The following is a 14,577-nucleotide window of genomic DNA, read 5'->3' on the forward strand; positions in this document are numbered from 1 at the left end:
TCAATGACATAATCTTTTATCTTTAATTGCAAAAAATCATATAATAGGAATAATATAGATGTTTCGTGTACACTACTGATGTTAGAAATCCCCGGCCATAGAAATAAAGATACAAGTCCATTCGGTTCCACGGAAAAGATTAAAAATCGTATAAAGTGACGTTATCGCACATATATGCATGCCGCAGCTACGTTTTAAGGGAAAGAGGCAAAGAGTGGGGCCACTGATTTTCCGAGCACATTCGACAAGATAACGCAACAGCAGTTTGTTCTATGTCGGATTGAACGGAGATAATGTCGCCATTATTCGTGCTTTGATTCCATCGGTAGTTCGTTCGTCAATGAGTGCTGGACAAGCGGGTTGCCAACCCAAAATCCATTCTTTTCAGTAAAAACGAGTGTCGTGCACTTCCAAGACATATGTACATATTCTCAGATCGCATTGCTTTAAATTTAAGAAGCATTATTTTAATACGCAGTAATGATATAGATTGAGATGCGACCGCGGTGGCGCGGTGCTATCCACGTATAGTATCAGCACAGGAATGTCAGGAATCCAAGGAGTTATTATTCAAATTAAATACGGGACCTATTATGCGAAAGGTATTATTGTGCGATTCATGCACGCCTGTTCCCGTTCTCCGTTTTTTTCTTCTTCATCTCGCTTTGCTTCTCGGGAGCGAGAACGAACGCTTTCCACGATTTCACCTCCAAGGCGCGTCGTCCTTTAGCACTCGCGTAGCATCATCGTTGAAACCAGTATTTATTTGATAGTGTCAATAAAGATAACTGATAATGGCTTAATTCGACTCCACTCTTGTGCGGATTGTACTTTGTTCTCGCGGGACGGTGCATCCTCCAACTGCAGATGGTATCAACAACGTGACAAAAACCGTTAGGGCTAGATTGAATGAAGTTTTTTTCATGGTGACTACGCGAAGCGCTTTTCACGGTGACTACATCATGTAATAGATTAATGGTGGATTTAGTGTTGACAAAGTGACCACCACCAGCACGAACGATGATTTGTGCGAGGTAATCTCGAGTATGAGTCAGTCGATACTTAATTTAGCGGATAATGCGGATTGTTGATTCCGATCGGCTGGGCCGATTTGGGATATTGATCATCCCATACAGCATGAAATATTCCATGAATGTTCTATAAATATTCTTTAGAATATTCATGAATTTTCTATGAATGATCTATAGATGTGCAAAAAACGTGTAATGTCCCGCTTTGAATGTCCTTAGAAATTTCTGTAAATATTCTCGAATAATCTACAAATGTTTTATAAATTTTTCCGCATAATCCATAATTTTTTTATATATGCAAAATATATTTATAGAACATTTATAGATTATTTTAGGAACATTAAAAATGGGATATCGCATATTCTGTATACATTTAATATTCACTCGACATAAAAAAAATTTATTTCGAAATTTTATTACTATTTTTTAACTAAATTTGTTTCTTAAGATGCAGTCTATGATTATAAATATTTTCTCGTATTTGAAAAACACACTTACCTTGGTGGGATTCGAACTCGGGATCTCTGGATCGTGAGCCAACTGCCTTACGTGGTAGACTACTTCTTAATTTGATGTAAGCGTTATATATAGTCTACATATGTCATAACCAGCGCAAATATATAATTTTTCAAAAATCATCTTAAGAAACAAATTCAGATTAAAAACTGATTATTATTATAACACATAACTTTTGTATTTTTACGACATAATAAAATTCTTTAATTTTAAAATGTCTTACTATCATTTTCATTAATTATTCATTAAAACGTTCCATTTAGCTATATTAATTGCGATTGACAACATCAATGTCTCCTGAGATTGATAAATTATCTGTCAGTAGAACAGTGAAAATATCTACGCAAAATCTACATTGATACTACGCGGATGAGATACTTTGATTTTATCGATGAAAAAGAAACGTTGAATCCACGCGGATAAGGGACTCCGATTTTGGCAATGGATAAGAAACGTTGAATCTACGTGGATAAGGTACATCAATTTTAGCGATAGAAAAGAAACGTTGAATCCACGCGAATAAGGTTCTTTGATTTTGACGATGAAAAAGAAACGTTGCATCTACGTGGATAACTCGTGGATGAATCTCCATCCACGTATTACGTAGATTCGACGCAGATGCGACGTACCTGTTTTACTGGGGTAGGGCTAAAGAATCAAGAATAAAGTTGAATGCACGATAAAAAATACAGGCAACAAAAACAGGGAATAACACAGGCAATAGATTTTTAACCTATCGGAAGCCGTGCATTAATGATTAATGCTACATCAGCTTTATTCCTTAATTTCTTATTTCTCATCGCTAATATCTGTTCCTTGTTCCTTATATTTTTCATTATGGGGCCTTAAAAATTGTTTAAAGCGACGTTATCGCACATACATACATGCCACAGCTACGTCATTGATAATAATTGTGATTGAAGGAAAGAGGCAAAGAGCGGGGTCACATATTTCCGTTCATGTTCAACAAGATAACGCTTACAGCAGTCTGTTTTGTGCTTGTTTGAATGGAGATAATGCCGTCATTTCGCGTGCTTTGATTGCATCGGTAATTCGATTGTCAGTGACTGTTTGACAAGAGGCTGGCGACAAAATCTGTTTTTTTTCAATAAAAACGAGCGTTGCGCACTTCGGAAATATACATATGTACAACATATTTTCGGATTGCACTGTATTTACATTCGCTTTAATATGCAGCTTTGATTCGCTGATAGATTTGACGACATGGTGACCGCGGTGCCATTCACTTATCAGCACAGAAATCCCAGGCGTTATCATTCAAATTAAATAGGGGAATACCTATTATGCGAAAAGCAATTTCCTGCTGCTGTACCAGTTTTTAGCATCCGCCTTTGTTCTTTTCCTCGTTTTGCTTCTCGCAAGTGAGAAGTGTGAGAACGAACGCCTTCCACGATTCCACTTCCAAGGCGCGTCTTTTAGTAGCCGTGTGACGTTATCGCTGAAACCAGTATCTGTCTGACAGTGTCGTAGAATCAATGAAAATAGCCGATAGTGACTTGAACCGAGTCCGTTCTTGTTCGGATTGTACTTTGTTCCCGCGGGACGGTGCATCCTCCAACTGCAGGTGGTGTCAATGCGACGTGTCGAAAACCGTTAGGGACAGATAAAATAAAGTTTTCCTGCCCGCGGAGCGTTTTCCACAATGACAGCATCACAGCACCATGTCGTCACAGATCGATGGTGAATTTAGTGTTGACAAAGTGACCGCTACCAGATGGTAATTTGTGCAAGGTAATCCTAAATATAAGTCAGTTAATCTTTTAATTTAGCGGATTGTTGCCGACCGATTGCGTCAATTTAAAATATTAGAGTGTATTCAGGAATTACGCCCAGGCCCACCTAAGTAATTCTAATGCTATAATATACATGACGTAAACTACAGCTTGGAGTTACCCAGGTTGAATTTCTGAACGCAGCCCTGATGTTTCTCGAGCTTGTCTTTTATTTTACCTTCGAAGTTTTCGCAAATTGTAAAAAAAAATCAAATAAGAATTATGTTTACAAACTCATCTTTTTTTTGTTATTTGCAAAAAAGTAGATTAAAAGACAAAAAATTAAACTGGACATTTATATTCTAATTGGAAGTGAGAGAATTTCGTAGCGACTTGATGAATTTATTTAAAAACCCTCTGTAGCTTTCTCGGCGAGCGTAAGATGTATTTGATATAAAGAAGGTGAATTTTCAGCGTAGCGCATGGATATTGTGACATTGATGCAACAGCAGCATCAAACGCTCGACGGTAATAAGTAGGGTCAGAAAGAGCAGGACCACATGAATAATGGTGCGTACTGTTGCGGCGTCTGCCGAGGGTCATGCGGTCGACAGGTTTCGCGGCGAGGCTGGATGTTCGGCGAAGGAAATGGCGGTCGTAGCTTCGGACAATGATAGCGTTGGAGATTCCTCTACGCAGTGCAGGAATGTGCATCTGGGTAGTGAGGTCAACTACAATAATGGTTCGGTTACCATTCATGTAAAACATGTCGTTTACACGTCTAGTCCGACTCAAGATGCGAGTAAATCTGACACCAGCGTCTCCGACAATACCTCGAATTTGTCGACGAATAAGGATAACGGAGATATAAACAGATGCATTTTTCAGCAAAATATTAAATTAAATAAAGGTAATAATCGTGCAACGCACCCGTTGCTTTTAGTTTATACTTCATTTTTTACGTAAGTATACATAGATATTACAGCTTTTTATAATTATTCTAGTGACGCAATCGCTCTGGACGTGGAAACGTGCGGTTTTATCGTGCGTTATAACTTTAGTACTTCTAGCTGTTGTAGTGCCCATAACTGTACATTTCACCCCGGAAATTCCAACCTCATCGCTTAAGGGTAATTGTCTATCTGGAAAATTTTTTAATTTGCAAGCGCGACATAAAGCAAGCGTTATGTTATCACGACCCCGCCGATTATAGATCCCGACAAGGTATCCCCGTTATCCGACTACTACAAGGTTGTGTGCTATTTCACAAATTGGGCCTGGTACCGTCGTGGAATCGGCCGTTATTTGCCGGAACACATCGATCACACTCTATGCACGCATATCGTGTACGGCTTCGCAGTGCTAGATTATTCCGAGCTGGTGATTAAGGCGAACGACTCCTGGGCGGACTACGACAATCGTTTCTACGAGCGGGTGGTAGCGCATAAAAAGCGGGGTCTTAAGGTGCTCCTCGCGCTGAGCGGATGGAATGACTCCGCCGGCGAAAAGTACAGCCGATTGGTGAATAGTCCGTCCGCTAGGAAGAAATTCATCAATCATGCTATTCAGTTTATCGAAAAATACGGTTTTGACGGATTGGACTTGGATTGGGAGTATCCTGTTTGTAGGCAGGTGAGCGCAATTTTTTATTTACATTCTGTCAAGTAAGAACGTGGTCGCTATAACTCGCAGTTGGTAAAAGCTATACTCCTGATTCTTACATGAGTTGATAGAAGATACTTTTCTTCTTGATGCTTTGCGAAGAAAAGCTCAGTTGTCGTTAAAGTTGTGCCACAGCAAAGCATAAGCGTCGCATGAGTGCCGCGTACGCGTCGGGCTTCGAAGCTGTATTACGTGTTTACACACAATCTGAAGGCGGACAAAATTTTGGAAATCTGTAAATTGTTATTTGTGTAACAAGTGCTGTAAGATGAAAATTTACGGGTGCGGAGTTGACGCACGAGCCTTCGGCACGGTTTGCACACCCTATTTTATGTTGCAAGTGCGTGGAAAGTGGTCTATCGCGCACGCGTAGCGTGCGTAATGAGCCACTTTCCATGCACGTGTTACATAAAAGCCCTTGTTACTATCTGCCAACTTGTGGTTTATAAAAAAAAAAATGAAGACTGGATCCTGCAGGAGGATAATGATCCGAAACACCGGAGCAGACTCTGTACTGAGTGGAAGGAGCAATCTGGCATCAATCAATTGGATTGGCCGTCACAGTCGCCCGATGCAAATCCAATCGAAAATGTTTGGGCATATATTAAGCATAAGCTTCGTGAAAGACAAATATTCAGTTTAAAACAATCTATCTTGTTGCAATATCTTGAGAGATTCGTTGGAGATATGGAGATCCTTGCCGCACGAATAGTGCAAAATATGCCTCGGAAATGTCAGTCAATTATCGATGCCGATTGTGACTGGATACATTATTAATGTAATTGCATCTTAGCTCTATACTAATCAAATAGAATGTATCATGTATTTCAAAATTTTGCTAACTCAATTTTTCTATAAATTAGGCCGACCACGCTCTTATATACTTGACAGACTGTAATAATATTAATACAAGCGTTCGAGTTTTTATTCATCATCGTCCTTTTTTTCGTGTTTTTTTTTCTTTATTTTATAATTTCTCTGGAAATATTTTAAATAATACATATATATATATGTTTTTTTTTTAAGATTTAAATATAAAATTTAGATAGTATTTTATATCTTTATTTAAAGTTCTGTTTTTCGTACTTTTTGTATATAATCTTGCAAATTATTTATAATAATTTTCAGTTATTAACAATTCTTTTCAAATTTTGGCAACAGGCAAATTGCAACAAAGGTCCAGATTCGGATAAAGAGAGCTTTGCAGCTATCTTGCGGGAATTAAGCGCTGAATTCAAGCCAAAAGGATTGCTTCTCTCGGCAGCGGTCTCGCCGAACATTCTGGTGATTGACAAAAGCTACGACGTCCCGGCGTTGGCCAAGTATTTGGACTGGATCGCCGTCATGGCGTATGACTATCACGGACAATGGGACAAACGTACCGGTCATATTGCGCCTTTATATTATCATCCGGACGATGAGTTCTGCTACTTGAACGCTAACTATTCGATCAACTATTGGATCTCGAAGGGTGCACCACCCAGGAGCATTGTTATGGGCATGCCGTTGTACGGACACTCGTTCTCAATCCACGATCCCAGAGCTGGAACTGGTCTGAATTCTCCGGCCAGCGCCGGGAACGCCGGAGAGTTCACCCGGACTGCCGGTTTTCTGTCTTACTACGAAATCTGCGATCAAGTACGCAATCGTGGATGGACGGTTGTGCAAGATCCGGAGGGTAGAATGGGTCCGTACGCTTATAAGGGCAGCCAATGGGTTAGTTTTGACGACTCGGAAATGATCAGGCGGAAGGCGCAGTTCGTGCGCGATATGGGTTTGGGCGGTGGTATGGTATGGACTCTGGATTTGGACGATTTCCGCGGACGATGCGATAACGGACCACATCCACTGATGCACACGATTCAGCGGGAGCTGGCGGAACCGCCGAAGAAGCACGACAGGCTTCTGAAGCCCGTAGAATTGAAGCCACCCCTGCCAACGATGACGACGTGGACCGTCAAGCCCACGAAAGCGATACAGACGACTACAACAGTGGATCGCGTTTCACACAACAGTTCCGGCGAGTTCAAAGTCATCTGCTATTTCACTAACTGGGCCTGGTATCGGCAAGAGGGTGGCAGATTCGTACCGGAAGATGTAGATTCCGATCTTTGTACCCATGTGCTTTACGCATTCTCCGTGCTCGACGGTAGCAGCTTAACGATGAAATCCAACGATCCTTGGTCCGATATAGACAACAAGTTTTACGAAAAAGTGACGACGTTCAAGGCAAAGGGTCTGAAGGTGCTGATATCACTGGGAGGCTGGTACGATTCGATCGATTCGGCCAAATACAGTAGACTGGTAAACTCGCCGTCGGCTAGGCGAAGATTTATCACAGAAGTTCTCATCTTCATTGAGAAGTATGGTTTCGAAGGTCTCGATCTCGATTGGGATTATCCGGTATGCTGGCAAATGGACTGCAACAAGGGCCCGGAGTCTGATAAGCAAAGCTTCGCTGAGCTAGTGAAAGAACTGAGCAACGAGTTCAAGCCTCGAGGATTACTTCTCTCCGCAGCCGTATCGCGAAGCAAGATGGTGATCGACGCGGGATACGACGTTCCCATCCTGTCCAAATACCTGGACTGGATATCCGTGATGATGTACGACTTCCATGGTCAATGGGACAAAAAGACTGGCCACGTAGCACCGCTGTATTCTTTACCTAATGACTGGGAACCGACATTTAATGCCGTAAGCTTTACTTCGAGAATTATTTAGCATGAAAATTATACTAATAATATCGGAAATTTTATAAATACTTAGTTCTTTGTCACTAGAACTTTTCGATCCATTATTGGATAGAGAAAGGTGCAAATCCGAAAAAGTTGATCATGGGCTCCCCATTGTACGGCCAATCATTTTCACTTGCGAAGATAAATGTACACGGATTAAACGCGCCAACCTATAGCGGAGGCGAACCTGGAGAGGCGACTAGAAACGGAGGCTTCTTGTCATATTACGAGGTAAATTTATGTCCAAAAAAGAAATATTGAAAAATAAAAATCTAATTAAATATTAAAAAATGATCAAAGTTTCTAATAAAATGCATGTAAGAAAATATTATCTCTGCATTAATTAACAGCTGCAAATAAAAATTTATTAATTTTTAATATCCTAAAAGATGTCTATTTATTCCAGGAGTAAATAAATATCTATTTTTTTCGTTTTCTAACAGATATGTGAAAGAACGTTGAAGAAAGGATGGACAGTCGTTCAGGATAAAGACAGAAGAATCGGCCCTTATGCCTACAAAGGTGATCAGTGGGTAGGCTTCGACGACGCTCAACAAATCAAACTGAAGGCAGAACTGATCAAGAAACTTGGTCTCGGCGGTGGTATGCTTTGGGCTTTAGATCTGGACGACTTCAGAAACAGATGCGGCTGCGAGCCTAGTCCGCTATTGAGAACAATGAATCGAGTTTTGAGGAATTACCCGAAGGGCCCGCTGTGTCCCATTACGGAAGGTAGATGTTAATATCATTTTCAAAATAGAGAAATATATCTCAACAATATATACAATATATACAAAAATATAAAGTTTAAAGTTTATTATATTAAAAAAGTACGTATAAATATTGATTATATTGAAATAGTATTTTAATAACATTTTAATATTACTTCTTATGATTATTAGGATCGGTTGTAATCGACGTCAGCCAAACTGACATCGAATCCATCACAACTATACCACAGAATGTCCAATATACGTATCCACTACATCGTCAAGACCAATATATGGGAGACCAGGGCACCATGAGCCACTAAAATTCAAACTTTAAAAAGTACTTTTAAATATAAGATTTTTTGTCTCATTTTTTAAAATAATTAAAGCATTATGTATATTTTAAAATTTATTTAGCGTATTTGGCAAATATTGATTAGTTTTTGAGAAAAGAATTAAAACAAATTTTTTGAGAAATGACCCAGGGTGCCCCATACTCTGGGCACCATGGGTCTATGTCACTGGGGCACTATAAATCACACACAAAAACTATGTTTATTTATTCAAAAAATAACGAAAAGTTACAAAAGTTGAAAAGAAATTTTATTTTATACGTTTTCTTACTGACACCGTTCAGGATTGGTAAGGACAAACAAGATATCAGAACCCACTACTAAAATATCTTTCTTTTGGAAGAAAAACTAACTTCTGACATGTTTTTTTAAATAAAAAATAACATATATCATCAACCTATCTATCTATCATCAACTTTGGTGGCGTGTGTGATTCATGGTGTCACAGCATTGGGTGTCCTATGGTGCCCCGAATGCACTTAATATAGAAAAAAGTGAAAAAAACGTAATAAAAAAAATAAACTACACACGATTATCTGTAGTGCAATAAAATGACAAAAGATGTTAGAAAGTTGCACCTAATTTTTAGTCTCTTACGAAAAAAATACCCAAGATTTTGGTGTTTACACTCAACTTTGGGTGTTTACACTCCATTTTCGGTGTCAACGTCTAAATTTTCAGTGTTGACACCGACATTTGAATGTCGACACCCAAAATTTGGGTGTCGACGCCAAAAGTTGGGTATATCGACACCGAAACTTTGGGTGTCGACACTAAAATTCGAGTGTCGATACCGAAACTTTGGTGTCGACACCCAAAATTTGGGTGTCGACATCAAAAGTTCAGTGTCGACACCAAAACTTTGGGTGTCGACACCAAAGATTCGGTATCGACACTCGAATTTTGTATCCCCAAAACTTGGGGATACATAAGCAGGCCCCGATCAGGACATGTATTCTTACTTTAATAAAATATTGGTAGGGTAATATAATCACAAAATGTCACACACTCTATTTTATGTTGCAAGTGCGTGGAAAGTAATCTATCACGCACGCGTCGCGTGCGTAATAGGCCACTTTCCATGCACGTGTAACATAATGGCTATTTGTCGCACAGATGGCGCGCGCGTAATGGGCCACTTTCCACGCACGTGCGATATACCTATTAGTTATTTGTGCAACAAGTGCTGGAAGATGAAAATTCACGGGTGCGGAGTTGACGCACGAGCCGAAGGCGAGTGCGGTCACCGCACCCAGGAATTTTCATCTTTACGCACGGTTTGCACACCCTATTTTATGTTGCAAGTGCGTGGAAAGTGGTCTATCACGCACGCGTAGCGTGCGTAATGGGTCACTTTCCATGCACGTGTGACGTAATAGTTATTTTTATGTCGGGTGAATTTCCTCATTAAAGAGTACTTTATTTGGGGGTGTTCGCGATCGAGCCTTAATTCCGCGTGAATAATCGCGAGGAGAATTCTCGGTTAAGCCTAGCATTATTTCGGGAACAACCGACGTTATTCTAGGAATCTTCGAGAAGCCGAGAAACGATCTTTTGTTTTTCCGCGTGTGCTTGCTCTATCCCTTTTGTCTCAGTACGCGACGTAAACATTCGGGACGGAGCGCATGACCACGGCGAAAACAGTTGATCGGTTGCCGACTCCGAAATTCACTGAGTTCAAATCGAACGACAAGTCAGTGGGTCGGTGACCGATTGGCTAGACTAATTGTTCGGCTCGTTACCGGGGATGCGTGACGCGTTGGTATAAGAAGCCCGAACCTCCGCACGCGCCTCGCACTCGCTTCCAATACGTTCTTAGTGGCAATTCAAGCAGTTTTTCGTGCAATTCGAGAAGGCCGTTTGTTGCTCGCGTAAAGTCTTCGACGACGGCGCGATCCGTGGCTCGCGGAATAACTCATCGTTATCCGCTGAGCAATAATTCGTGCGGCGAGAACCGTGGCTCGCGGAATAAGCGTCGCTTTTCGAGGAATTAAAACCGTGACTTGCGGATTCCTAAACGCTTTGTAAATAGCTGTGTTATAAATTTGTAAATATACTTGTAAATAGACAAACAAACTGACTTTGAAATAAGCCCCGCTCACGCGCCTCTACTTCGATCCTTCCTCCGCTCACGCACAGGGGGCTACACTCATTTGAGAGTACCCTATTTGAAGATTCTTTTCGTAGTTAACCCTCATTTCGGTGTTGACCGTCAATTGACGATCCGAATTTACACCAAACCTTTGATGGTTTTTTTGAGAGTATTTTTATACCGAAAATTGGGTGTTTTTTCCGTAAGGGGTACGTGTATATTTTACTACAAAAACAATATTAAAACATTTCTAAATGGTTAAAAAGAAATTTACGCATCGCGAAAATCATTTATGTCACGTGCGTCTCGAGACTACGGACTTTGATGACTGCCATCTCGATACGAATAAGTATGGGCAACGAAATAACTGTCACGTGATACTAATTGAATCAACTTAAACATTCTGGATTACCCTAAATAGTCAATGATCCATGGTACCTCGTGGCTCATGGTGCCCCGATCTCCCCTACATCCCACCAGCAACAACCTCGACTACAACGACGATTATTGAATCAGACATTGACGATACCATCGAGATCGAAGCCAGTCCACTACCCGCAGCAGATTGCGGAGGACATTTATTCATACTGCACTAAAACGACTGCACCAAGTATTATCTGTGCAACTTTGGCAAGATCTCGAAACGGTCCTGTCCACTTGGACTCTACTGGAACGAAAACCGATGCGACTGGCTGGCAGCCCGGGGTCGAATAGAAGAAATTTTGTCGGATATCCCAGCCAAAACGCCGACGTCTATAGACGTCGAATTGACATCTTATAGATGTCGATTTGACATCTATCGACATCTATAGACGTCGAAAAGACGCTAGCATTCCGGCTGGGATGTCATAAGAATCATCGAGAAGTACGGATTCGATGGTCTGGATCTTGATTGAGAGTTTCCGGTATGCTGGCAGGTAAACCGAAATCTCTTCTCTCTTCTTCTCAGTATAATTATAACAATTCTTTCAACACATGAAATATTAAAGATACTTCGGAACATTTAAAGGAGTCATTTTAGTTTCGATTTAGAGAAAAAGCTTTTAACAAAAAGGAATTATTTTTCAAATATACATGTAGTTCTTTTTTAGTAAAATTTGTTGTTTATCAATAGATCCCAAGTGCTAGGCTAAGGACACTAATTACGGAAATTAATTAAAAACCAAATATCTTGGACAGGGCGATTGTAGCCGCGGTCCTCAGCAGGACAGCGAAAACTTCATAGGACTTCTCGAAGATCTCAGCGAGGCGTTCACATCTCAAGGACTCCTTTTATCCATCGCGGCGAGCAAGATCGTCGTCGACCGGGGCTACACCCGCATCCCGCTATTAGCGCGGCACGTGGATTGGATCGCCGTTTTGTTCATTACGCTTTGTCGAGAGGGACGAATGGGATGCGGAGCCGCCTTTGGAACCTCTAACAAAAATGAAGCTGCCAGTATCATATATAATTATTAGTCATACTGTGACAGCATTCTGTACCACGCTATCAGATTGTGCATTCCAAGTGAGATTTGTTCAGTATACGCATTTTAAAGGTTACAATTTTTCGGATATCGGCTATAATTTTCTCGTCGGAGGTGACGGCTTCGCATGTGTTGGCAGAAATTGGGACTACGTCGGTGCCCATGCCTGTGGTTATAACAGCAGAAGTATTGGCATTTCCTTCATCAGTAATTTCAGTTCAGTTGTACCGCCGAAACTACAATTACGTGCCGCGCAAAAGATCATAGAGCTCGGCGTCAAAGCCGGAAAGATCGCACCTGACTAAACTGTTAGATCACCGACAAGTTTTGAACACTAAGAGTCCTGAGATGCCTTATATAATGAAATTATATAAAGGCAATTATATAATGAAATTATAATAAAGCAATTATATAAAGTGGCCTCATTGTCATCCGAGCCCTGACTAAATAGCTTGAAAATTTAACTTGTGAATGGAATACAATGTTTAAAAATATTTACATCTTTTTTTTCTTTCTTTAAATCTGTTGTTGCCACTTGTTTATGTCAGTTAGATTTTCAACAAGAGAATACAAGGTATTTAAATACAAAGTTTATATATGTATTTTTTAATAAAATAAAAGATTAATCACAAAGAATTACAGAGGTAACAAAGTACAAAATAAAAATATTTTATTAAAATATTTAAACCCAACAAGGGAATACAAGGTATTTAAATACAAATCAGCCCCAGTGGTCGAATTGGCATGACACCCGCACGGTATACGGGAGGTTCCAGGTTCAAGGCCTGGCTGGGGTAATATTTTTTCGCAATAAAAATTTAAACTATTTAATTTAGAAATTACATCAACTGACCAAAACCCATAGTCGAAATTAATAATGTCTCGATGATTGATCCGAAAAAAGTGCTGTGTGAATCCGACAAACCAAGTTGGCTCGCAGTTTTTCAATGTTCATATCGAAAAGACGTTATATATTGCCAGTCACGGTCGATTTAAATTACTTTAATTGTTATTCTATATACTGGCGAAAGAAATTTATTATTCTGTTTGTATTATATATGTTCTCTCTATAATTGGCGTTGTAATTTAAAGAGATATTATTTCATTTCTGTAATTGTAATAGATCACTTGAAGCGCGATTCTCTTCTTTGATAAGGTGTAACATAATTTTGTGATGTGTATCACTTGGGTTATAATTTTTTGGAAATAAAGATACTTATACTGCTTAGGCTTTTTCGAGATGTTTCAAGATTATTTTTTAAGGCAATATACATGATCTCTCTGTAATTGGCACTGTAATTTAAAGAGATATTATTTCTTTTTTGTAATTGTAATAGATCACTTAAAGCGCGATTCTCTTCTTTGATAAGGTAACGTAATTTTGTGTATCACTTGGCTTATAATTTTTTGGAATATATAAGTACGGCACAATTTGTATCAGTTATATCGTGGAGTCTATACTCTCTTATAATAAAATGGCATATACAAATATACATATATACTTTTGGATTAATATAATAGTATATTAATTACTACAAGCACAACGCTAGCTCTTCTTTCGTATTTTTCTTAATTATAGCCAGACAACACGCGTCTATAAAAAAATTTAAAAAACGTTTTAAATGTCTATAAAAAAGTCTTAAAAACGTCTTAAAATAATGTCTAATCTACGTCCTAATGCATATATTGCATTAAAGACGTCGTAAAAAGTGACATAAGACGTCCCAAAGACGTTTAAACTATATACGTCTTTCTGAAATCTTTTAAAGACATCTAGGGATTTTTATGACGTCTTTCAGAGGTCTTTATGACGTCAAAATGTTATCTGGGTAGGCTGGATCCCATAAAGCGCATTATTATATGCACACATTTTTCTATAGTATATATATGTTATAGATATATACACGCATGATGCGCTTTACGAAACCCAGCTAATGCTTCGATGTGGTATGTTGAATCGCACTGCTTTTGATGTAAAAAATTATTCAAAATTTAGATGTTTTTGATGTCGAAAATTACTTGAAATTGAGTTGATTTCGATATCAAAAATTTCTCGAAACCGAACTGATTTCGATATCGAAAATTTCTTGAAACTGCATGGGACCGTCTGAATCTCGAATCGATGTTGAATTTCGAGGATATATTTTCGATATCATTTCGACCACTTATTTCTCACTGGGTAACATACAAGTATTAATATGTTTATTCACGTTGGCGTCGCTGAAAAACGTTCATAGCATAACTCCATATACCAGTGTACACAATTGGTACAACTATAA

General features: G+C 39.3%; 2 protein-coding genes across 6 annotated transcripts; both read left to right on the top strand.

The window, feature by feature from the left end:
- The first annotated feature begins 2,531 nt into the window (after positions 1-2,531).
- Positions 2,532-11,532, top strand: LOC112462635 (probable chitinase 10). Of its 4 annotated transcripts, XM_025028520.1 has the most exons (9): positions 2,532-3,299; positions 3,755-4,190; positions 4,285-4,410; positions 4,494-4,912; positions 6,104-7,636; positions 7,723-7,908; positions 8,121-8,409; positions 8,580-8,727; positions 11,349-11,532. In XM_025028520.1, exons 2-8 carry the CDS (start codon positions 3,848-3,850, stop codon positions 8,708-8,710), a joined length of 3,027 nt encoding a protein of 1,008 aa, XP_024884288.1. In that variant the 5' UTR covers positions 2,532-3,299; positions 3,755-3,847; the 3' UTR covers positions 8,711-8,727; positions 11,349-11,532. The 4 variants fall into 4 exon arrangements, with proteins under 4 accessions (XP_024884288.1, XP_024884290.1, XP_024884287.1 ...); XM_025028522.1 differs by lacking the exon at positions 11,349-11,532 and having other exon boundaries at positions 3,743-4,190; positions 8,580-10,030; XM_025028519.1 differs by lacking the exon at positions 11,349-11,532 and having other exon boundaries at positions 8,580-10,030.
- Positions 11,533-11,645: 113 nt separating this feature from the next.
- On the top strand, positions 11,646-12,368 carry LOC112462637 (probable chitinase 10). Of its 2 annotated transcripts, none has more exons than XR_003041681.1 (2): positions 11,646-11,749; positions 12,012-12,097. XR_003041681.1 is itself a non-coding variant. In XM_025028523.1 (2 exons), the coding sequence occupies exons 1-2, from the start codon at positions 11,740-11,742 to the stop codon at positions 12,288-12,290; spliced, it is 285 nt and encodes a 94-aa protein (XP_024884291.1). In that variant the 5' UTR covers positions 11,648-11,739; the 3' UTR covers positions 12,291-12,368. The 2 variants fall into 2 exon arrangements, 1 of the variants encoding a protein (XP_024884291.1); XM_025028523.1 differs by having other exon boundaries at positions 11,648-11,745; positions 12,012-12,368.
- The last annotated feature ends 2,209 nt before the right edge of the window (positions 12,369-14,577 follow it).

Source organism: Temnothorax curvispinosus, unplaced genomic scaffold (assembly GCF_003070985.1).
Source record: "Temnothorax curvispinosus isolate PA1 unplaced genomic scaffold, ASM307098v1 QBEX01012630.1, whole genome shotgun sequence".
NCBI lineage: Eukaryota > Metazoa > Arthropoda > Insecta > Hymenoptera > Formicidae > Temnothorax > Temnothorax curvispinosus.